At 39.9% G+C, this 25,075-nt stretch overlaps 1 protein-coding gene across 2 annotated transcripts in view; it reads right to left on the bottom strand.

Annotated features, from left to right (window-relative positions):
- The window catches only part of CPA6 (carboxypeptidase A6), a 143,168-nt gene that overhangs the window by 39,429 nt on the left and 78,664 nt on the right, over nucleotides 1–25,075 (bottom strand). The window contains exons 2-3 of one of the 2 annotated variants that reach the window (XM_080380390.1): nucleotides 13,841–13,916; nucleotides 706–830 (exon numbers count right to left, since the gene is read on the bottom strand). In XM_080380390.1, the coding sequence (XP_080236516.1) occupies nucleotides 706–830; nucleotides 13,841–13,916 (201 nt within the window). Of the gene's footprint in view, nucleotides 1–705; nucleotides 831–8,419; nucleotides 9,927–13,840; nucleotides 13,917–25,075 lie in introns of those variants that run through there. The other variant, XM_080380391.1, reaches the window with a different exon arrangement.

Here is a 25,075-nt window from a genome sequence, read left to right as displayed (position 1 = left end):
ACAGCAAGAATTGTGCCATCCCCTTCTCATTAAGTATAAATAGCCTCATGTAAGGCTTTATTCAGCAAATGTTTGAGAATCTGAGTAACTCATTGGTTGATTATTCAGATGCTTAGGCATCTCACTGAAAAGGCTTTAATGACAAGATCGTAACGCTTGTCTAGTACATCATATTGATTATTATGAAATGGTAAGTATACTCCAAAACTGTCTTGAATGCTTTTAAGAAACACTATAAATGATATGTGATCCTTAGTATTTGTTCTTTATGACTTTTGTTGGGTCATGAGGAATGGAATGTTATAAAAGAGAACTAGTACATTCCTTTATAATTAATGAAGAAGGCTTGCCTCTGCATTTGCAGCACACTTGTAAACAAACCTTGCTCCTGTTAAATACAGAGAGAGGCAAAGCAGGCTGTAGAATTAGTAATTACCATCCCTCTCTTAACAGATGTGAGTTCATATACATTGAAAACACTTCAGCTTGACTCCAAAGGAGAACATTTAATTAAAACTGCCTGCCTGTGGGAGATTTTCTGTTCTCCCATTAAAATGGTTGTTTTCTTGGCAATGTCTACCTGTCTGCCAGTCTAATTGCTATGATGTGGAGTGTGTTTTCAAGCACACTTGGCGTGGCAGTCAGAGACCTGCCTTGGAGATCAGATCCCTGGAGCAAGGCACAGAAACCAAAGCACAGGCTTACGTGTATGGGATGTCTGCTTGCTGGAGGTAGGGCAACAGACTTCGGGATGTGTTCTGTGGTACTCGCACATCGGTGACTGTATCTTCAACGATGTGGAAGGGGCTGCTGGGCTGCCACAAGTCCACCTGTAGTGCAGGAACCAACCTGTAATTCATATGCATTCAGTGTAGGTGGGGAAATCCAGGAGATGGCATGCTTGAAGCTACGTAGGCAAACACTCTAGGAATGGTATAGACAATAAAACTGTATAGGCTGGTCCAGCTCAACATCTATGCTAATGTAACAGATTTTGAGGAATGATTGCATCCAGCTTACCCCAACTCTTTCGGGAGATTTGCCAATAGGAAGAGAGAACAGTCTCAGGAATATGCCTCTTCCAACAGCTTGAAACAAAAGCTATCTCCAACTACATGAGCCTCCTCAGACTATTATACATTCCCTATGTATTAGCTCCTATGGAGACCATGAGTCTTTTCTATTTCACAAGGTATTTTCTCTGTTCACTGGGGCAGTAAAAGAAAAGAACACTGAAGAGAGGTAGAAAGTGTAGCATATACCAGTGTTGTTTGCAAAGCGTACCCAAGTTTTACTCTTGATAATAAGCAGATCAAAGGTTAGTAACAGGTCACCACCACTATGAAGAAAGCTGTCATCTACCCAACAATTTTATATGAAATATCAAAATAACAGGATGAAGATAATCAAATTATTACAACATTGTAAAAACTACAGCTACTACATGATATCACAGCTATTAATGTGCTATACCTAAGGCATACTTCTTGTCCATTTTTACTTTCTTTTGTTGCCACATCTGAAAAACACTTGGAAATTTTAATCCAGAACATGAATTTTCAAGACAGCACGAATATTCACAAACGGGGATTTGAAATTCAAGTGTTTCGCACCCTGTAGCAAAATGGTGGTGTACTGCTCAGCCGTACCAACAACAGACATAGTCTTCAACGCAGGTAAGAACAGTTCCTCCTCAGGCAGTGTGAGGACAGCGATTAGAATGCAAGTTAACAAAACTCTTCCCAGAGCTGCTGCATAGTCACAAGAGACTATGGAAAGGAGTCTCAGCAACAACCTCTCTGTCAATGTGACAAATATCTATGTCAAGATCCACAGGCCTTAAAGATACGTAAGTTTTTGAGCTGAATACAAAAAGGGGAATTAATAGGGACTACCAAGTCCCCACATTTCTTAAAAGAGAATTTTAAAAGAATTAATGCTTGATAAATATCCTTTGAATTTCATGCAATCAGCTGTGCTAGGCTGCATTGACAAAAGTCATGGATATAGCTCATGTGTGTCCCTTGCCTTACTTACTTTCCAGATTTCTAAGAAGTTTTGTATAACCTGTATTTTAAAAGCTCCTGACAACTTGTATGCCATACAATTATCTACTTGTATATATCTCATGTACATACCTAATCTGGAAATATCTAATGCATTTCACCTGGTGTTGTATGTAGTACAATCTTGCAATGGAGTTTAGTCCCCACCATTTCTCAAATGGGCCTGTGTAAGAATATTTTGATTACCAACAAGGCATCTGACACTGAACCTGATGCTACCTCTTCAAGCAGTAGTGACTTTAGTCCAATTAATCCAATTAAATGCCTGCTACTTTGGAAGGAGAAAAACCGGAAAACAGGGGCAACCTCTTTTACTCCTGCCAAACCCACTCTTTCTTTCACGCTGCCACAATATGGTCTATGGATCCGTGTGATAGTGGCAGGTGGGCACAGTGTTTTTTGAAGTCTAACACCAGGACTGGCAAAGTTTGTGAGCCCTGTGAAGCTGACAGCAACTATGACAGATGGTCAGTAGAAACTGAACTCCTGAATTAAATGGTGCTAAATGCTGCTTGTAAATTAGAATCCTCTCACACTGTGCTATCACCGTATGTTTGTTAGTTTATCTATCTCTCCATCCAGTGAAATTCCCCCAAATTCAACATGGCTGATTTCACACATGGTTAATCAGAAATATGTATTTGACTTTTAACATTCATCCCTAAAAATACACACCACAGAGGGTAAATGTGTGGCTCTTGGAGTAAGACTGCATCCATCAGCTGCTTGAGCCACAAAAATAACAACAAATTGATATACACAAGCTAAGAAAAACTTCGTGAAGCAAGTGTCTCCTGGCCAGCTGCAGTATCTAAGCACACAAAAGTGAAAATACAAGTTACAAAAAAAACCCCAACCCAAACCATGATTCAGATGCACCTAAAACTCATCTTTGTTCTTCATAGTTACATAGGATTAATTTTAGGAAATTTGTCCATCATCACAGAGGGGATAACCCAACCAATATTCACACTATTGGTTACAACATCATGAAGCTTTCTGATTTTTGAGGTATTCAAATTGTCCCTCACATTACTGGCTGCAAGGGAATACCAAAAGCAGAAGCAATCTTAACTAATGAAATCAGCCGTATACTACACACCGCTATCCTCTTTTGGCAAAGATGCAGTATCTCACTCCTGGTATTGTCCTGGAAGTGACACAAAAAAATCCATTTTTAGAATGCAAATCACTCTTCAACTCAGTTCCCTATATGGGTAGTTTGGTTTCATCTGAGTCTCAATTCTCATCCTTTGCAATGTAAACAAAGCATGCGGTGCTCATCTGGGAGGTGTTACCTGCGCTGCCCAGAACACTGCTTCAATTGCTTTGGTTTTGCTTTATAAAGCATGTAACAAAAAACACATTTGTCCAACAGGCATCTTATTTATATTGCAGCTTTCAGCTTGTCCTTGGCATGACATAGAGACAGTGCATGAAAACTGACAGATTATGGATTTCAGAGCAGGCATGTTTGGACCAAGCCAGTCCAACTATCCTTTACTCACCGTCAGCTTTAGGAGACTCCAACATTACAGCTCCCATCAATACTGATGGCTCCACCGGAGTCATTACTCCTCCTCCTTCACCATCATTCCTCTGGCAAGCATGCCTTGGGATTTCCATGCTGGGCTCTGCTGGCTATTGTTCTCCTATTCTCTTTACTATCTGCAATGGGATATTGTTGTCTCCACACAATACACATTAGCTATTACATAGTATGCACGGTGTACCAGTCAGTGCCAAAAGACATTTATTTGCCGTGTGGGTGGTGGGATTTACTAGGTGGGGAGAAGATTCTCTAGCTACAAAATGAAGAGATGCAGAAATCCTACAGAACCCCCTGAACACACAGCCAAATATCTGAACCTCACAATTCACCTGGTATCTTGAGGCTAGAGGAGAAGAGATATGCTTTAGAGTATGTCTGCAAATTTAAAATATTCTCATCTCCTTTGCAGAACTGTCTCCTTTGCAGATCTTTTCCTATCTGTCAGGCAGCAGGTTGCCTTTAGAGGGTCTTGGGATGTTTTAAGCCTCTGGACAATAAGAAGAGTCCAGGCAGGAATTTTCATTAGGCTCAGACTTGGGACCTAGAGATCAATTACTCAGCACTTGCTGCTGCACACAGGTGTGACTCGGGTACCTGTTCTCAGGGACAGCAGTGGATCTGCAGATGCTGAGTGAATGCTCTTTCCCAGAATCTCACTGGAGGCATGAGCATCCTGACTTGCTTTTTATGAGAAGAAATGGTATGTAAAAGTATACGGACAGCTCCCTTTCCCCAGATGATTTAAACACATTATTGCTTTATTTAATGAAGAAGGTATAAGAGATTATTATTATTCACCATGACTACATAGTAAATATTCTTTCTTAACTGCACATTCTTTTTTCAACCTCATTTGTCCCAAAAGTCCATGGAATTCAACTTGTGCTTAGGAAAGCCAACACTGGGTTTCCTTGTAGACAGTTTCTCTTGAAACCAAGGTGTTAAAGACAGGTCAAGAGTATAAATATATCAGCTTTTACCTGGGCACCTTCCAAGCTACAGCAACCCTGAACTCATTGGTCATGTCTCTAGCTTTTGGTCAATATGGTGAATGAAAAGTTAGCACAAGGCAAAGCGACAAATATTTTTAAAAGATTTTGGTGCTGAAATAAGAGAATTCAGAATTTCTTCCAAAATTAAAAATGATGCAAACAATTTTCCAAGAATACAAACATTTTGTTGGTATAATCCTATGTATCACATATGATGTACATAAAGCTCTGTTGCCCTGCCAAGACAGAAACCACAGCAGGGAGTTCTTTTCTTCACTAGTTCCAGGTTTTCCTCCAGCTTGTTCTGTGCCTGTGTATTCGTAGTCCAAGAAAAAAGGAGTCTCTTCGCTTTTTCCCAGGAACACACTCATGGGTGCACAAATCCCACAATCCTTTTTTTCATTCAAATCACTGAAAGAAATCCTCAGCTTCTTTAGACCACAGGGCTTAGTCCAGTGCATACTTTGTAATTAAAGCCATTTTCTTGGGCAGTAGCCTCCAGTGGTTCCTCACTACCCTTTTGGAAACAGATGTTTTATTTCATCTTCCATTTAGCATGAAAGGAAGATGCTTAGCACTCTCATCAGGCCTGTGATCATGTATCAATCAAATCAAATTCAATGACTGATGCTTGTCATTGAAAATAACTAGGACAAACCTGCCATAACATGTATTTATTATCTGGACAAAATTGTTTACATGATTTATCTGTGTGATACCCCAGGAAGACAGTAATTTTGTTATGCCTTATTACCTAGCAATTCCAGGTTTTATACTTACTGAGTTCTATACAGCAATACATACGCCAAAGTTGGCCTTGTCCTTAACTTCATTATGAACAGATTTCTTTGAGAAATGCTGTCAACTGTAAAGTTCAGAATATGATTATTGTTATGATGCCATCAGTTGAAATGGCTTGGCATTTCTGAGCCTCTTGTAAAAGGGAATATGCGGTCAGTAATTCAAGCAGCGATGCTCTTTGCTAATGGGCTCTATCAGTGTGTCATTGACTCTCTCAGGATGTATGGGGTTTCTGTTTGCATTCATATGCTCATGCATAGACACATAAACACCGTAAGCAGTCCTGCAACTCATTAGATCCATTTTCAGTTAAGAACTTGGTAGCAGAATGCAAGAGAATAGAAGAAGTAGAAACTGCTCTAGTCTCACTGATGTTGTCAGAGGTCTGACCATTGGAGGCTTCATCACATAACACATGAGAAACATAGTCACATATATATATGTACAGAAACACCCCTTGCATACACATATATGATGTGCAACTGACTTTTAGGCTTCTGTTGGTACATCTGCAAAGAAAGAATGAAGAATGACTCCAGTTGACTCTGACACTGGTGGATAGTTATAGCTGTGCTATAGTTCACCTGGAAAGAGTAGAACTGCTCCTCTCTAATGTCTTCACCCTTGCAAATATTTTCAGGATCAGGACTGATTTCATCCTCACTTGCTCCTGCCAATTACGGAACTTAATTGACAGTCCTGACTGCAAATCTCCTTCAGCTGCCCTTTATGTGCAGCAAAATGGTCCAGTGGCAATTAAGTGTGGCATTACCTGTGCTTTCTAGGTCTTACAAGGTAGCCCTAGTTGCTGGTGCAAAGTAATTTAAGTTTCTGATTGAGCACACTAGACGTTTAATTGGCTCTAACTTTTCAGTATTTATTTGCTTTTCAGTGAGGCTGGTAAGAACAAATGTGCCAATAAATTGGGATTGTTCATGGGATTGCAGCAGCCATAACACTGGCAGGAACAGAATGCGAACAATGCACAGCTTGAAATTTTGAGTTTTGCAGATCTTTGTGGAACACCGTAATGGTCTTGCCACTCTACTCACACTGGTGTAATTTTACACAGGGCTCTACACTGCAGAAAAGAACTCATAGGCTATTCCTCAAGAGAGTCACTGAGGAAAAACTCATACACAATTATATGGTAATTGAATATCCATTCTTACAAGTACAGATGCCACTGGGCTACATACATTTGAAAGACATGAAACAGTCTTTAATAGGCTCATTAAAAAAATCCCAACCAAAACCCTATTTTGTTTTGTATTAAACTATTTATGGCTTGGTTCATTTTGTAGTTGTTGCTGCACTGCATAAGAAATGGAACAGTAAGCCCTGGGTCTGATCCTGCTCCCACTGGGGCTGTGTTGATGACTTTTGTTGAGCTCAGACTCAGACCTCCTCACTAGTAAAAGAGGAAGCAGATTCCTTCCATCTCAGAAGTCCAGTCTTTCTGCATCTTTTGAGGACACACTTACTACCTGGGCTCTCCTGTTCTGTCATGCATCTTCCTAGTAAAGTTTTCCTGGAATGGTATTTTCCTTCTGAGCCTGGCAAGCGGTTTACAGACATGTATTCTGATATATTGATGAACAACCTCTGTTGTCACCCAATGTTCCCTGCGTATCTGAAATATTCTATGCACATCTGACTGGAACTCTAACTCTGAATTAGGGTAAAATCTGGACTGATGACAAAAGCATCTGGCTATATAGATATATTTGCTGTACGTGCAAAGTACAATGCACACAGCTCTGGCTAGTGAGCTAATTCTTTCCTTCTGCAAAGTAAGAACAGCTCCATTTGGGCTCACAGGCTTTCTTACTGCATTTTCATACGGGCTTTTGTTCCCTGAAGACTTTTTCAGCATTTGCCTATGGAGCTGTAAACTATCAGATTTATAGCCAGGTGATCCTTTTCCCCTATGAGATATTTTTCTGATTCCCTGAACTGCAATGACAGGATCAGTTCAGGGATTACAATGAATAAGCAGCTGCTGTAGAGGCTAGAAAACAAACAAAAGGGAATGGAGTTGTGGCTTCAAGGCCTGCTAGGCTGACTCCTCCCAAAGTTAAAAAAGTGCCTGGCTGTGCCCAGGAATTTCTTCTGTAAAAGCTACTGAAGAATGACTGGTTTAACTCTATTATGCCAGGAATGTTCACAGAGCAGTAGCTTCTTTGCTACATATACAAACAGCCTCAATCCCTGTCAGGCGTATGTGGTAAGAAGTGCTTGTAGACCACTGATGGAGCAGAAGTTATCAGTCAAGACTCAAATGAAGTAGCACTTCAAAAATAATGCTTATAAAGGAAAATTCCAGAGCAGGTCAACATAATCTGCTGGGTCTGAGAACCTGAGCAAATCCTGGTTTCTTAGCAAAGCACTTAGGAATATGACATTTGTTTCTGTCAGTCAGGTCCAACAGAATTAAAACCATGGAAGGGCTCATAAATCAGCAACAGGCTCCTCAAACTGTCTCCTAAATGAGCGGTAGACAATAGCCAGTCATTGGAGAGGTATATGGGGCAGAGAGACAACAGCTGGACAAGACAAGCCCTGAGGGACCAAGGGCAGGCAGTTCTGTAATACTCGGGTCACTGTGGTACTATCATCCTAAATATTTCTCCTTTGTTTGTTGATTACTGTAATAATTTGCAAATGACTGGTGTGAAAACACTGGGTCACGAACAAAGATTTTTATCATAGTTATAAAAAGAGAGAGTATTTATAAGAGCAAAGGACGGCAGTAGAACATCTAAAATTTAACATTGGCACCTGTGATTGTGTTAGAGCAGCAGCCAATCCAAAAACTGTGACAGTGATCCATAGCTAGGAAAATAAATAACTCCCTGAGTTTGCACTTGAACTGCTAAAGAATGTGCTGCATTTTAGTTTATCACAACAATATGAAAATGTTCCTTAAGACTGCTATGCAACATACTTGTCATCTTATATGAAAGTTGGAGGAGGAGCTCCACCATCATTTACCCCGTCACACTCACCATCACATGTGCTCCAGTTGTCTCTGGCACAGGGACTGTGCAAAAGGTGTTCAAGGGTGTGGGGTGATGCTGCTGGTGGGAAGCACAGTCACCAGGCTTTTACTTTTCTTCCCCACAGAAACTGAAAGAAACTTGATGGAGGAACATGCTGGAGACAAGAGATAAACACTACTGTATACATACCAAAGACCTCTCCCAGCTGTACTACCCCTGCCACTTAGTGAAAGCCAGAAACTGGCATCTCCTGTCTTGAAAAAAGAGCATGACTGTTCCCCACCTGCCTCATTTCTTATGACTTCAGATATGTATTGCCCTAAGTAACAGTTGAATACACAGCAGAGCACGATGCATAAGAGCTTTCTGAGAACTCACTCTGGGAAGACGGTGGTATTGTGGTCCTAAAGAGTGGGGCTGGCAGGGGGAGCCCAGAGGACCCTGCTCTGCCTGGTTGGGGCAAGGGTGGTCAGGCCAGAGCCGTCTCCTGCTGCTCTGCAGGCTGGGATGGTAGCCAATCAGTCTCAGTACATTTAGGCTTCCTTTTTGCTTTGTTACTGTGGATAAGTTTATTGGTTGAATACATGCAAGTTTAAGCAACTTTCCAGAACTCACAGCAGACAAATTTTAATCTGTAGAGCTGGCTATTTTTACTGGCAGTGCAGGCCTACATGCTATGTTCACCCCATCAGAGAAAAAAGCAATATTTTGTCACCTAGCAGTTAACAGAACCAGCCAATGAAGGAATCAATTTATAATAATGATTAATAACACAGCACAGTGGGCAATGGAGCAACAGACCAAAACTAATTTGTGGAAATTACTCAGCAAGTGATTATGACTAATGTGATTTGCCCTTGGGCAATTCATGAACCAGAAGTTAAATGTGCGGAATGAAACATTCATTACCCATTATTCACTCATTTTAAGCAATGGCATTTGTACTGTAGCAGAGCCCATACACTTCAGGCAGGTTTCAGGGGTTTATTACACTAAGCAGTATATATGGACTTTTTTTTTTTTTCTTAAAAAAGGGGGGAGCAAATATCCCTCCTAAGGAGCTCCACATGCTAAGTTTACAAAGTCTGAAGGGACTATACCTTCTGTAAAAGTGTATGAGTTAATCTTACAGTTCAAGTATTGGTAAAAGAGCAGTCCTGTTTGAGATCAAAAGATTTCCATGTGGATTAAAGCCCCTGAGTAGTCATCCTACTTCTGCGAGTTTTGTTTCTTATGCTGTGGCTAGGCTGCCACTGCTGCCTAAGTTAATTACTGGGGGCATATTCTAAAATACTTCAAATACATCAAAACATATAGCCAATCCCAAGATGATCCTTCCAAGATGTTTCAGTGTAGGTTTCTGTAAATGCGCATTCAAGAAAGGACTCCTTTTGCCTCTGATCCTCTTCCCAAAATGGATGGACCTTGAAGTCAGCTGAATTCTATGGCATTGGCTTCAGCGTGGCAGAAGGCAAAGCTCTCCCCACTTCTTTCTGCACTACCCTGGCGTTTCTGAAAGGTTGTACCTTTGCATTTGCTTTACTCTCTGCCTGACACTGAAATACACTGCTTTGTAACAGGACCATCAAGATACTTTTCTCAAACTTCTTTGTGATATGGCCCTTCAGAAGGATACACCCATTTTAACTGGACAGAAATGAGTTTTCCTTTTAATTCTTTGGATTATCAAAGATAGGCTTAAGGCAAAGGCTAAGTGACTCTGCCTTATAAGTATAGATTCTAAAGGCAGACGGAAATGGCTGGAATAAACACAGAACGCCACGCATCTATAGTAAAACTCCCTCCACCAGACACAGTGAGGAAGGAGCCTGGGACAGGAGGGACTGTCTGCTCTTTCCCTTACCAACATAGATGGCCTGCTGTATGCAAGGAAACCCTGCAACAAGAATATGATCCATTCGTGCAGAACCTCTCATGTGTTCGCACTGTTGTGGGAATTTATTCAAAACATTTAAGTTGTGCATGGATCACCCTGGGGGAAAAGTGCACTCCCCAAACTTGACTTTTGCACTGTAATTTCTTTGGATTGACTAATGGGGACTACTGACAGAGAGAGCATAACTTTTGGCACCTTTGAAATATACCTCATCTCTAATAGACCAACTTGCCAGGTCAGAGAAACATATATCTGAATTTAAACCCAAGTGCAGATATCCTTCTCACTTCAAGAGTGAAAGTAATGCAACTGTTATTTTCAATGGCTTTTCTTGTTCTAATACTGACAATTGTGGAGAATACTATCCGGCCATATCATAACTCAGGCTGAAGTTTTCAAATGGCTTTAAATAAAACATTAATGTTCTTCAATAGACCAACTACTAGCAGTTAATCCCAAAATAGTTTCTCTGGAAAAAAAAAAAAAGGTGAAATTATTGCTATTTGATGGCTATTTAGGTACAAAACTGTTGTGTCTTGAAAGGATCCTGGTTCCAGTTTTATTTTTCCCTTGAGGAACAGAACATGTGAGTAATATGACAGGTTGGTATTAATTTACTGCTCAAACCAAAATGGATTCAAAGATGGGTCTTAAACCAGTTCTGGTTTTCTGACTATAAAACATAAAAATCCAAAGTGCAGTACTTGTTATTATAGCAATTTGTGTATCTCTGTTGACCTCCCTGTTCATACTTCTATTGTTTGTCAGGCATACTGTGTTAAGACAGCAACAGAACTGTATCTGGGCTTTGTTTGTAGCTTATTTTGCACTTTGGTGGTTTGGTTTTTTTTGTTGCAGTCTTCTATTTTCTGCTGAGCACATTATCATCATTGTGCTTAAAGCTCATGCTTAGAAAATTGAACGTAAGTCCATTGCTGGTTGAGTTTCCAACTCTGGAAGCCTGAGGGGCAGGGGAAGGACAGGGGAGACTGACAAGGAGACTTAAAACATGGCACAATTCTAAATACATAGTTCTTCAGAGGGGCCGATGACTTGCAGCCACTACTGACTTTTACTGGTATTGTAAGTACTTGGCAATTCTAAGAAGTGTCACTGTCAATTTGCTCCTTCATGAGTGAATAACTTGAGATATTTTTTGGGGGTGGGGGTGGGGGGAGATAATGATAAGTTAATGTTAAACATATCCATTACTTGTTAGCCCCCCAGGTGTCTCTTTCTGTCTGACCCCATGTAGATGGGCAGTGAAGCAGCTGCAGATGGAAGAGCCCCAAGACCTGAAATGCAGGCAAACCTAGCCTGTTTTCATGAAACTGTGTCAATACTCTCTCTTATTTGAATCTTCCCTTCAACCTCCTCAGCATACTACTTCATCAGAATCAATCACTTTCTAATTAACTAGTCAGATTTTGATGCAGTTTGCCAAAATTTTATTATGCTGCTCTCAGTTATAGCATGCAATTATTTATTCAAGTTTCTACTGCTCTTACTTTGATGGAACTGGGTGAAGGAATCTCTTTCTGGGAGCCTAAGGGAGCTCTGTAATGAGAAACAGTTGCAGGAAGGTGAGTAACCCTTTTGCTTCGCAGGGTCTGCAATATGAGGAGAAAGGAAAAAACACAATGTGCTCCCTCTTTACGTTCCAGCATCCAGGGGGAAGAAATTAATGCAAAAACCAGCTTCCATATGCATTTCTTGGGTTCATGCTTAGATTTTTTTTTCGTAATTGGGAGTAAAACAATTATCCCTTTTTGGGGTATTACAGTAACATTCACAGCTGAGGGTCAGGCCCTTAGCAAGCACTGCAGAAACAAATAAAAGACAATATTCTTTAGGAGAGTTGGACATTACCAGTACAAAATGCTACAATACATAGCATTGCGACACTGCCTCTGTTGAACATTGAAATTCCTTATGCAGCATGTGCACTGGTTGGGTGTCTTAAGAATAGGACTTACAAAAGATAGCATCTTGAGTGGGGAACTAACTGAACATATTGTTAAGAAATGCGGAAGTGATGAAGAGAGCCTCAGCCTTCCTACTCAAAGCTAGTAAGGCAGCTGTCTTGACTGCTGGAGTACTCGCAGCAATAAGCCTTCTCCTGGGCTGAGGTACCTAAGGTAGCTCTGTCCATTTTCTCAAGAAACAGTAGCAAGAAAGCTTCGTCATAACTGAAAGATGGAATGCTTTTCAGGAGGGTGTAAGAGCTCTTCTAAGATCTTTTTGGTATGCAGAGTGATATTTGATGTACTTCTATTCTAGATGTTAACTACTGGACTAGAAAATTATATGTATCTTCATTCTTTGCCTCAGTGAGAACACAATCATTTACATGAGGTTTCAACAGCGGAGACACAGATACATCAGAGACTGCCTCACAGTTTGCTGGAGTTGAAGGCAGTGAGCAGCCTAGAGGTTTTGCACACACTCCCAACACTTCGATACCACTGCTCTTCTGCTGTGACCCCAAACTGTATGTCACAGACTGCCAAGGTTACCAACATGTTCCTTTGTCTATGTCCACAGAGCTTTTTTCATCCAGACACAAACAAAGCCTTGAGTTTGCTGTGCCAAATGACTTTAGCTGGTGTCTATGGTGCCTGAAAGGCTGCCCATCAAACTCCTTTACTTTCCTAGGTACAGGCAGAAGTCAACTATTGCCTGCCGGGCTCAAGCAGGACTCACAGGGGAAGAGACAGAGCCTGGGACTTGTGTTCAACTCCCAGAACAAACAACACAGTGATCAAGTTGCTACTTCACTGGTTCTGCTCTGGTTAGGCTGTGTCTTGGAGACCATTAATGAGGCTTGTCCCTCTCCCAGTGCCTGAGGGCACTGCATGTCACAGTACAGTCCTTTCCATGCCGTTGCAGGGGCTGGAGACCTGTCTTACAGATACTCCCCATCCTCCTCTGAGATAACAGGCCACGCTGCTGTGGAAAGACTGCCCATGCCTTTGTTAGCTGTGCCCACAAAGCAGCATGCTGCAGAGTGCTCGTACTGCACCACTACACTGCTACAGCAGCACCACTGCTTTTCATTTACAGCTGCAGGAAAAGGCCAAGGAAGAAAGTTTTTGGCTTGCTATTGAGTCTCACAGATACTCTTTCAACTGCCTCTTGAAAATTATTCTGCCAGAGAGATTCTCAGACTAAAGCCACTTCCTTTTTCCTATTCCTATGTGTGTTCACATCTTGAATTAACTCAGTGTTTTAAATAAAACCATCAGCCATCTAATGAAACATGCAACTATATACGCTAGGAAGAAGAGCAAAAAAAGCTAATTTGCAAATGTGGCACCTATATTATTTTAAGGCATTGTTTCTTGTTAAAATTGTCAGGCATTATGAATCTAACTCCTATGCTGTTTTATTGAGAAATTAGGAACTTAATGAACAAAGGCTACTTTCCAGAGTATAGAATAGCTTGAAGTACTAAATGAAAGCCATGTCAGTTAAGCCACTACAGTCTTCAATAAAGATCAGAATAAGAAGATGAAAATAACCAAACTCACCTTAAGCCTGTCAAATGCAGCCCTCAGGATCTGTGTTTCCCTCTTGCTCTCAGGAACAACTCGTATGACTTTATCACTGCCAATAACAGAACATTGAATTGACATTTTATGGCTCTTTGCAGCAGCACAATGCAACAGTAAATAAGTTCATATAGCTACTGTACTTTTTTCTTTTTCAGCATCTGCAAAATGTCAGGTGAAGTGGAGCTCTGCTTCTAAACTTGCTTCCTGTATTATGTACTTCCATAGAAATGACTTGCTCTTCACAGATCAGGGTGTCAGCTTGACCCTCCATTTCTATGTAAATGCTTTTGTTCATTCCTTCTAATTTAAATCATTCAGGCTGACATCTTCCATACTGAATATCTACCTCAGATCAAAACAATTATACTTTTTCCCGAAATAAAGAATCTGTTTCTGAGGACAAGATTATGTAAGATAAGATACATTGCTTTTGTATATTTAAACATTTAATTGGCTGAACAGTCCCGCATTCTCATGCATTACAGAGGGAACCTGACTTTAGAAGAGCGGTGACCTTCATTAACAGGGGCATGCCTTTTGTTTTATCCATTAAAGTTTGCACACATTTTGTGAAGTAAATAACTGTTCATAAATGCTCAGAAGGTTCTGGATAATAGCAGCTCATTTTATGCACTCTCTTTAGTGGATCTCAATGAATATAATTTTGCAAACAGGAAACAAGAAACTGAAAAGCTGTCCATTCAGTGACGACCACCCATGTCATGAACTATGGGAGGCTAGAGACCATAAAAATAATCATAACTAAGACACATCATCATAATCCATACACAAGAGGGCTGAAATAAATGTGCGTGGCCAATGCCATTTTGAATTTGTACTGTTGATAACCAGTACCTCTCCCAAGAGACCCTGGAGGTCAAGCATGTCTTTATTCCTACAGTTCCATCCAGAAGCCAGAACTCCCTTTAAAAAAAAATTCTTTATCTCCAGTGTCCTTATTATCTGGGAATTTTATGCAGTAGAATTTCCCCTGACATTGAGAGAAATTTGTCCCTTCAACATATTGTGAGCTCTCCTATTTTCCTGAAGCTTCTGAGTCTGCTCAGAATACATTTGGTCAACTAGAAGCAACACTGGTGAGTGTGCATTTGCTGGCCTCACTGTTTTAGGAAGGCTCCCAGGCTGCTGTTCTTCTCAGCAAGCAGGCACCAGGTCTTGCCCTTGGTGAACTGCAGCTACAGCTCTGGTAGGACTCACCTTAATACATATATAGGTAAGCGTTAAATATTGTCAGTAAGTGGTTCAGAAGAATGCACAGGTTGTTGGGTTCAGTACTACTAATAAATAAGGAATTCTGAAGTGGCTTACTCCGTCTCTTTCTGGCAGCCATTTTCCCTTCCCCTATTCTTTAGTCTCAACATCTGCTCCCCTTGGTTAGCCTCTGATCCTTCTTTCTGTCCGAGCTCTACAGTTTTGGTTCTCACCCCTGCTGACCTTTCCCTGTAGACGGGTCCTTCCTTAAAACTCCTTCCAACAGCTGCACAGCCTTAAAGTTTTTGGTCCAGTTACAGTCCAGGTTATGGCTGCAATAACACTGAGGTACCCAGAGATGTGGACGTCAGTCCATTCTGCTTGGTTGCTGTTTACTTTTCTTGACAAATGGTCTATGCCTAAGAAGGAAGGTTTCTGAAAGTACTCGTAATTTAGCAGCTCTAAAATTTTAGGGAAATTACTATGTTTCCAAGCCAAGTTTATCCTCCTGCATATGAACTTACACCAAAAGGAGTAAGCCTCTTAGAGTACTACAACTGCTGCATCTTTTCAAGGAAAATAGATGATTTTAATCTATCGTACATAAACCAGTAATATTCTTTCCCATTACTCATTTATTTCAGAGTATTAAATTGCTGTTAAGAAGGAAATGGGTAAAAAAAGTAACGGTTGCCTAGGACATGTGAAGGTGAAGTAACTAAAGAAGATTCATTGGACATTTCTGGAAGGATTAGGACAATCAAAATATAAAAACCAGATTTTAATGAAATAAGTAGCTAGGCATGTGTTACGCAGCTGTAATGGAATTTTGAAAGAATGGATATCACTTAGGTATGGTCTTGAATTAATACACATCACTCTAAACTGTCTTGGATTAGCTCAGCAACTCTGTCATTTCCGATGTGATTAAAGACCTGCCTTAAAGAGGAAAATATTGGTGCTGTGACAGATTGATCACTTGACACATTGCTGGGAAATGCCTCAAGCTGTGCCTGGGTCTGCTTCTAGAGAGTTCATAGCAAGCAGTTTAGCATACCTGGTACCGTTAATATTTTATGAAAAGACAGTTAAGCCATTATGACAAGGCAGTTTCATTTTTTGTGCGTGCAAGATACAGGAATACACTGAATTCCTAAGAAGCGCCTGATAACACTCACTTCTGTAGGCTAGCCAGTCAGTGGATAATCACTATACATTCTTCAAAAAAGAAAAGACACCAAATCCAGCTTTACTCCTAGTATCTACCAGTCAAAGAACATAATCCTGAGGTCACTTTTTTGCTCTACAGCTTTCCTAGTTACATTTCACACTAAAGAAATTAAACATTTAGGGTAGAAAGCCAACAGCCAACCCAGTATTTAAGACCCAACACCAAAATCTACCAGATTACAGACTAATGTGGTTGGGTAAGTGGCAGCTGTACCCTAAACAGAACCAGCTGGTGAGGTCCCCTGCCATCCCTCACGTCTAGCTGTTGAGGAGAAAGAAGCAAGTGATCATGTATACATCTAGGGAAAGTTGTGTTGCCTGCAGACGTATGTCAGCACTCTGCTGATTTATGCAGGCAAGGTTATTTTTCTAACCACGATGTCTCTGAACTTTTTTTTTTTAAGTTATTTTTTAAAATTTCTAAACAAACAGCAAGATGGGATGTATTTTGTAAAAATAATACAGAATTTTGCATGCATCAGGACAAACTTTCCAGTTACCCCTAGCAACTAGTCTAATGGAATTTAAAGCTAGGATGTAGTGAGATCATTTGAATTATGTGTAAACACAGTTGAAAGCTTTTGCAAAGAGCAATCAACAAGCTTTATTAAATGAATTGACCAGATGAGAGTGGTGTACAAAGAGTAGAACCCAGACCACTGGTGTCCCCAGGGACAGCCCTGTGTCTGAGCAAAATGGGTGACCAGCTGTTGGCTAGCATTGACATGCAATGTCTTTTTTTTTTCTTTTATTACACCCTTCTACTTTAAAGAACAGCATGAAAAATGACACAGCCGTTTCTGAAACACAGACTATGCTACATGGGCCTGGGAAGGGTGATATTCCCTGCTGCCACTGGGGACTAAAACCTATTAGTTTATTTCTTTGGCTCTTTTAATTTACTTTTTTCCATTTACTTCATAGTTTTACTCATCTATGAACAGACCAGATGGATTCAATGAAACCATCCTGCAGCACATATACAACTTCTTTATTGATGGAATTAGTAGTTCTCTCTCATGAAACTTTCATGCTGAAGTTACATGGCATGAATTGTATTTATGTAAATTCCTCATTTCCTTCAGGAAAATCCTTCTTATTGTTTTATTTTCGTGACTAATGTGAACCTTAATCAGTCCTCTCCTCTCCCATGGATTCAATAAAAGTATGTTTACAAAGGCTTTACAAGTATTTTAAACACAGTTTGAGGAATGGTATGTTATAAATAAAATACCTATAGAAAAAGTCAGAAAATAAATCCCCACTTTAAAGCATCCATTCCTAATGGCAGAGGAGGGATTATAGTTCGTGGGAACAAGCTGCCATAGCTTCTGCACTTAAGTGGTTCATTAAGGCTAGGGAACCAGTTACACACTGAAAGACACATCTGAAAAAAGCTACAGCATGAAAGCCTCTCATCAACTCCCAATATGCCATCAGATATCATTTGTGATGATAGAACAGTTGCTTCATTCCCTTTTCATTGCTAAACTCTTCTGCTAGTCAAAATGTTAAGCAATATTCAAACATTAATTTTTAAATCTCTCCTCGCTACTGGGATGAAGAGTTTCAACCAGGAACTCAATACTGTTACAAAAACTACTTAAATAAGGTTGGGCTCCTTCCTGAGACCTGACGGGGACATCTGGAAAGGGAACTTTACAAAACTTCCTGAGCCCTTTATGGTTTTCTGTATTAAAGCAGATGCTGATCAGAAGAGAGCACCATTTGTATTTTCTACATAGCGTTATGTATATTCTCTGCCTTTTAGTTATTAAGGCAGGAAAACTGATGTTATTCCTGGTTTAAGGAAGAGCTAGCTAATCTATAATTTTGAATGAAAAAGATTTGCTTGGGTAATGTAGGCGGAAATGCTGAGGAGACAAAATATGTTATTACATGATACTTACCAGTGTAGCACAGATGACTTCTCTGAAAACTGAATTTATATGCAAGTTGCCTGCTAATTCCAAGGCAGGAAATTTTAAGGACTAAACCAATGCTATATTACCAGCACTCCTCCTTTAAACAGCTTTGTTCCAGAGACAGATGGTCTGGAAAGGTGAATGTCTGCAGAAATTCTAGTTTTCGTTCCAACTAGGAAACAATGCTTTTCCAAGCAAAGTTGGCCTCCAATGCCTCATGAATGTTGCATATACGCCCATCTAGCTCAAACACAGAAAGTGGGAACCAGTTGCTTCAGTGTGTGTCTCTGTCTCAGACCAAAAATAAGTGTGTGTATTATAATGAAAACCATCTTTTTTCACCAAGTGTCAATCAGTCGTATGCAAATAGAAGAGAGAAAGAAGGCTGTTACTCAGGGCAGAAAATAAAATTAAGAAGTAACAAGAAAAATACACACTTAAGAGAAACAAACAGGCCATTGTAAGAAAGTGGTCAACAAGGAGTTAGGGTGCTAACTGCAGGATTAAGGTATGCAAAAACTTGGGAGATGCCCATTTGAGCCAAGGGGGAGGCTGCAGTAGTCTGCTTAAATGAAACACCATGTATACCCATTTGAATTCACTTCCTAAGAAACATTATAATAACATGTTTGCATGAAACAACCGATGATTGTTTAGCTTGGATGTAATCCTTCCAATGATGCATTATATCAAGCACAGCTACTTTTAAAGAAAGGACCATCATCGTGCCAGTAACAGATTATTGAAAGGAGCTTCTGCTATAACCCCATCTGCTTCTTTGTTGCCATGGCTCATGTATTTCTCCAGTGAGTTGCTCTGTGCTTTGTGAGGAAGTGATGAGTATGTGGTGATGCTGTCAGGCCTGGCATGGGCCCAACAGTACCAGAATGCTTATGTCTGGTACTCCCCTGCCCAAACCAGGAAAGCTTCACCCCATCCTCCCTCTTCATCCTGGCTGCAGAGGTATGTTGGGCTTGTGAGTGTGGCCAGACAAGCTTGATTTACTGTCCTGATCAGGTTGTGGCAATCAAGCACAGCACTGCCCAGCCAGCGATCCTGGACAGACCTGATTATATCAGTTGCACATATTTTTTATCCCTCTTCCTGTTCTTGACCCTCCCTTTCACCATGCTTGGACCTTGCTTTTTCTGTCCGTCTCCTCTCAAATAAACAACTCAGCCCTAATCACTTTTTCCCAATGTTCCCAGTTTTGCTACATCTGTATCCAAATTTGGTATTTCTAGGTAATTGCAGCCTCATATGATATTACTGATGGGGGTTACCTAGGTATTGTTGCACACAAAATGCCTCCAGTACTCCAATTACCTGTGAAATTCAACCATTTCTCACAAAAATCCTCCTTTACCTCCTGCAAGATCCAGCTGACCTTCACAGTGCTATCTGAAATTTTTGTCAGCTTCTCACATTGTCATATCCAGCAATTTCTCATGTTACGTCCCATAGTTTATCCATGTCCAGATCAGTTAGCTTAACCTCAGGCCAGGGTCTGGTCCACACTCTGCATGTGCCTGCAGCCCCAGCCCTCCTCCATGCTGAAAGTCCACACCGAAGCTCATATGCTTTTCTGAACTTCAGAATTGCTTCAGTTCACTCTAAGCCCCACACACGTTTTCAAACGACTGCAGCAACTATTTCCAAATTAAGTATATCAGGACTCTGCAAGGCAGATTTGCTCTTGACCTCAGTGAAATCAAAGAAAGAATACCAAGTCTCAAAAGAGGGTTGTTAAAGATTTAGATATCAAGAGCAGAAGGCTGAAGGGGCAAATGATTCTGTTTTAGAGGTCTACATTAGACTCCTTGTGCACTAACTTCCTTTAAGACCTTGAGAAAAAACATCACAGGTCATCTGCAGGCTTCACAGAAGATTTCTTACACTAAGCTTCATATGCTATATATTCACATTGTTGGCTGTCATTCACTTGTAAAAAACACACACTGTGCATTTGGTTGAAGATATTTGCTGGTGGACCAGTTAGTTTGATCCCTCTCTGCCTCATTTGTTCCAATGGCCTGAGCAAGAGTCTGGGCTCTGTCCTGGTGGGTGTGCTTGAAGCACGGGGACTTGCAAAAAGCATGGCATTCAGCCTGACCGTAGCTGAGTGCGCACTTGCCTGTAAACCATGACGGACAAGCTTAGGCTTAGAGCTATGCTTAGCTGACAGTGTAAACATAGCTTAGCTGCCCACCCCTATAAATGGGGATGATAGCATCTTTAAAACTTGTGAGGGTATTGAGACAATAAATAAATTCATGACTTTTAAGCTTCCAGATGGCTACAGTAATGGAAGGAATGCAGGGATCACAGATGTAAAGCAGTAAATACACATTTTACAGAAGCTAAAGAATGAAACTCTGTAACATTTTTTAAGTCCTGAAACATTGTGCATTTACCCCATAGACTTCAATGGTGTCACCCCATAGACTTCAATGGTGTCACAAGCACTGTAAGAGATCATCTCTAAGCCTAGAAAGATATCAAACCTTCAATAGTCCACAGGTCTGACTTGCCACGCACTCAGTTTCCTCTCCTTGCCTTTGATCTTAATAGAGACAATCAGATACTTACACAATACAGAACATATACAACGCTAAACAATGGACCAGGCTTCCTCAAGCCCTCTTTTCTATTACAGGGGGCACGCACACATGTACGCACACACACACGTAGAGTTATCAAAGACTGTACTTCATGAAACTGGACAAAGGCATCTGTTGCCTCAGCAAGACAGTAAATGCCACTGCTCATGGTTCACTCATGATGGGGAAATAAAAATCAGCATTTCTGCTTCGTCACCTGAAAACTACATCCTTTCTCAGAAGTTTAAACCTCACTATTCCTTGACAACTTTGCTTTTATTAAAGTCAAAGTACCATTACACCACTTGGACATGGCTTTGGCTTTTCTAGTAAATCTGTTTGGGACTGAAAAAATCAAGGCTTATCTGCACAAAGGTAAGCAATGTTAAGCCACGATTTCTGTCCTCCAAAAAATTCTGTAGTGATGCTTTATTATTTGATGCTATTCCTTTGCATCTTTTTTTTTAACATCCTATAAAAGCTTTCTTCCAAATAATCTAAAATTTTCCGTATCTTGAGTTTTTTCCATATACAGGTCTCCTGATAACATAAATAATTTGCCAGAGTCTTATCTGTATGCAAAGAGGGTGTGCAGAGGATCCTTACTTGTCAGGGGTCAGTGAAAAATTACTAGGTGCTGTACTTCTTCCCTTTTATGCTTTTCTGCAGACAATTAATTTATATTTCGAAAGTAAAAAACAGCGAAGAGTCCAAACAAGAGATGTCCATGCCTTCTTGTTTTGGAGACAGCTATGAAGCTGTGAAATGTGTTGAAACATTGGAAATAACCAGCCTTTTTGGTTGTTCAAGCAGGCCAAACCTGGAAAAGTACTACATTTTCAATGGAGGAGTCTTCTACAGTCTTTAAAGAAAATTTTAAAGACTGGCAATTTTCTGATAAAATTGCGTAAGTTGTCATTGCATACTAAATCCTAGTATTTTACCATTTAAAAAATCATGGTAAAATTGATTTACCATATACTATTTTAAAAAGTGTTTATATTAAAATTCTCATACACCCAGAAGTAAAATAACTGGTTTTTTATATTAATAAATAGCTTATCACACACAAATCTAAGGTCTAAAACCTTCCTTTAGAATGCTTGAAGTTCATAGAAAATCCTCAACTTACAGAACACAAACTATGTGGATTTCCCTTCTTATGAACTATGGTTTTACTTGACCTGCCACAGCTGAAGAAGGGAACCTTTCAATTGAATACCTGCACATTTCCAACTGTGTGACAACCACTGAATGGGGTATGTTAATTTCTCAGCCTTGATGACTTTTTCTGAAGGATCAGACAATACTTCAATCTTTGTAAAACAGAAAGGAAGAAAATATTACTTTTACTTTTGAGTCATGCTCTTCACTTACATCAGTACTTATTTTTCTTTTTTTAAAATATAATTTAAACAATTTCTATAGGAGGTCCATAAAAAACTTGCCAAATTTATTACGTACTCTCCTTTAAACATTAAAGAGGAAGATCTTATGACCAGCAGGTCTTTTCTAGTACCCTGTTCCTCTCACTGTTTGCCATGAATTCATCCCAAAATTTTTCCCATCTTTGGAGAAGTAATTTCATAGAGTAACAGAATAATTTTGGTTGATGGGGTATCTGGAGATCATGTCATCACATGGCCTTGTGGCACTTTTCTGTACCTGTTCCCAGTTTTCTGCTTTTGAAAATAGATGGAAAGTGCTGTGTAAACTTTGTACCTCCTTTGAAAAGCCTCCACTCCCACAAACTCAATTTTATGGTCCTAACACAGTGAAGCTCACAGTCATTCTGTGGCTTTTTTTACACTGTTTTTTTTTTTTCTCTTTGCCAATCCAAGGAATTACAGTTATAGGAGAAATTCCTGTATGTATGATCTTTAAATCTGACCTACTGAATTTCATCCTAGTTCTTTCAAGTTATTAAGTCCATCAAGTTTTTCTAATATATGTTTAGAACCTTCCTTGAATAAATAACTTGAGAAAATAAACTGGAGATAAAGAAAAAGTAGTTTTATTTTCGTGGATAATGATAACTCAAGGCATAGAGAATGAGAGAGAAAAGCATGAAGCAATTCCTGTTGCTGAATGGGACAGTCTGGAAGTATTTGTTTATTCCTGATGGGCAATCTCTTCAGCTCAGTCTGAGACCTTGATCCTCAAGCTCTCATGAATGTATAAAGGCTTTCAACGTTAGCAGGAGGAAGTCTGTACTCATTACTGAACTTGGCACAGAAACACAAATAACTGGTAAGTATGCGAGTTTGTAAGTGTATAAAAAGAGATCAGAGGAATTGTCTCATACATATTTTAAAAAGTAAATGTCAAGATGGTGAGCTTAGTTTTAATTTAGGACTTATCATTAGTGTTTTCTATGTATTTATTCATTTATGCAAGTTACAGCAAGAAAGATGAAAATATTTATGGAGTAAAAAAAATGTTTTGGCATGAAATACTGTTACATCAAGATGTCTGTAGCATGCTAAGTTTCTCCACACTATTCCATCATGACTCATTACCTAGTTTGCTTCCACAGTGTGATTTTGTATTTCAATTCATGGAAAGGACACCTTTAATGTCACTGTACAAATAATGGACAAACAGGACATGCCTCTCCCCAGTTTTGCAGGAGAACTGGATTCACAGATTTCAAAGCTGGGGAATACACCAAATTTACTGAGTGTAGTAAGGAAAATCCTGGGTGTACTTCTCTTTTTGCTGGTGTTACTGCAGCAGGCTGGTGTAATGTCATTGATTTCAAAGGAGTTACCTCTTTTGCTAGGTTAAGCAAGAAAAAAGCAGCAGGCTTTTTTTCATGACAGGACAATCAGATTTCAGATAAGGGTAATAGAGATGTGGGCACTGAACTGTTCATTAAGTTAGTAAGCTGTTTTGAAGAAGAAATTGAAAATCTGCAAGCACTAAGTCCAGGAAAAATTATACACTATGTCAACTGCTAAATTCTACAACAGCAGTTGACTGAGAGTCCACAGGGAGCCCTCTTATTTTCCCCACAGGGACATGATCAAGGTGACAATGTTGACCTGAGATGGCAATACTTTGGGCCGAGGTGAAGTGTCTCTGGCAATGGGGACAAGGAGAGTCCTTCAGCAAGGGGACAGCTTGCACACCTAGACTGAAGTGAAATGGTAACTGCAAATTTGTCTTTGAACAGTCTGTACAGCAGAGTAACTTCCCATCAGCTGAAAATGATACTGCAGGAAAGGAGCAGATTAAATATATATAAGGTAGAGATGTAAGATAGAGCCTTTGAATTAAAAATGCTGGACAGGTGGTCTCTGTGATCCCTGGTACATAGTGTCATTTTTTTCCCTATACCAACTGCTTTGAATAAAGAGGCCAATGATACAAACCTAGAAGCAAGCCCAGCTGCCTGCAAAAGCTACAGCTGTATCTGGGAGCATTTCCCAGATTAATGCACAACCTGGGCATACCTCTGCTTCAAGTTGAACCCTGAGTGACCACACTGCATTGCGTTCAACCATCGTATCCCTGCAAAAGGATGCAAGATGCACGTTGCCAATGGGAGTATGTGTATGTGCTGGAAGCAACTTACATCACTGGGGAACCAATACACATACATCCCACCAAATGCGCTTTTCACTTAGCATTGTCAGCTTTTGTGCAATAAAATGTTTTGAAAAATGTGGAAGTGGTTTTGCATGTGTAATGGGGTTTTGGATGTGTAATGGGTTTTCTTTAAATCAACTTTCAAAAATATTTTTTGAAATAAATATAAAAATAAAAATGTTTAATTACATTTTCAGTGAACATGGAAACCAAACGTGTGAGGCAGGAGGACAGAAAAATAATGAAAAAAATTTTCGTTTCTAATCAGTCGTGTCACAGAAATCTAAAGCTTTTAAGAATTATACACAGAACAATGCAGCTCCAATTCTGTACCAGTATACTTCAAATTGCGGTGTATTTACTGAACCATGCGCGTGCCTGCAGTATGAAGTGTTATTTTCCTAACTGTAATATTCTTAATGTTCACACTTTTGTAATTCTCAGACAAAGGTCAGATTTATTTTTTTTCAATGTGAGGGTTCAAAACAACATTTTGGAACTAGAGGTAGTACTACGAAGAGAAACCTCATGACTCACAGCGTGTCCTCTCTTGAGAACCACTTTTCCATGGTGGTGAATTTATAACAAGGTTTAGAAATCTTCCACGGTGGGAAATTTTTAGCACACAAACAAAAACACACTTACTCAGCTGT

The sequence above is a fragment of the Falco punctatus genome (assembly GCF_963210335.1).
Source record: "Falco punctatus genome assembly, chromosome: 3".
In the NCBI taxonomy this organism is placed as follows: domain Eukaryota; kingdom Metazoa; phylum Chordata; class Aves; order Falconiformes; family Falconidae; genus Falco; species Falco punctatus.
This window is presented reverse-complemented; position numbering and strand designations above follow the sequence as displayed.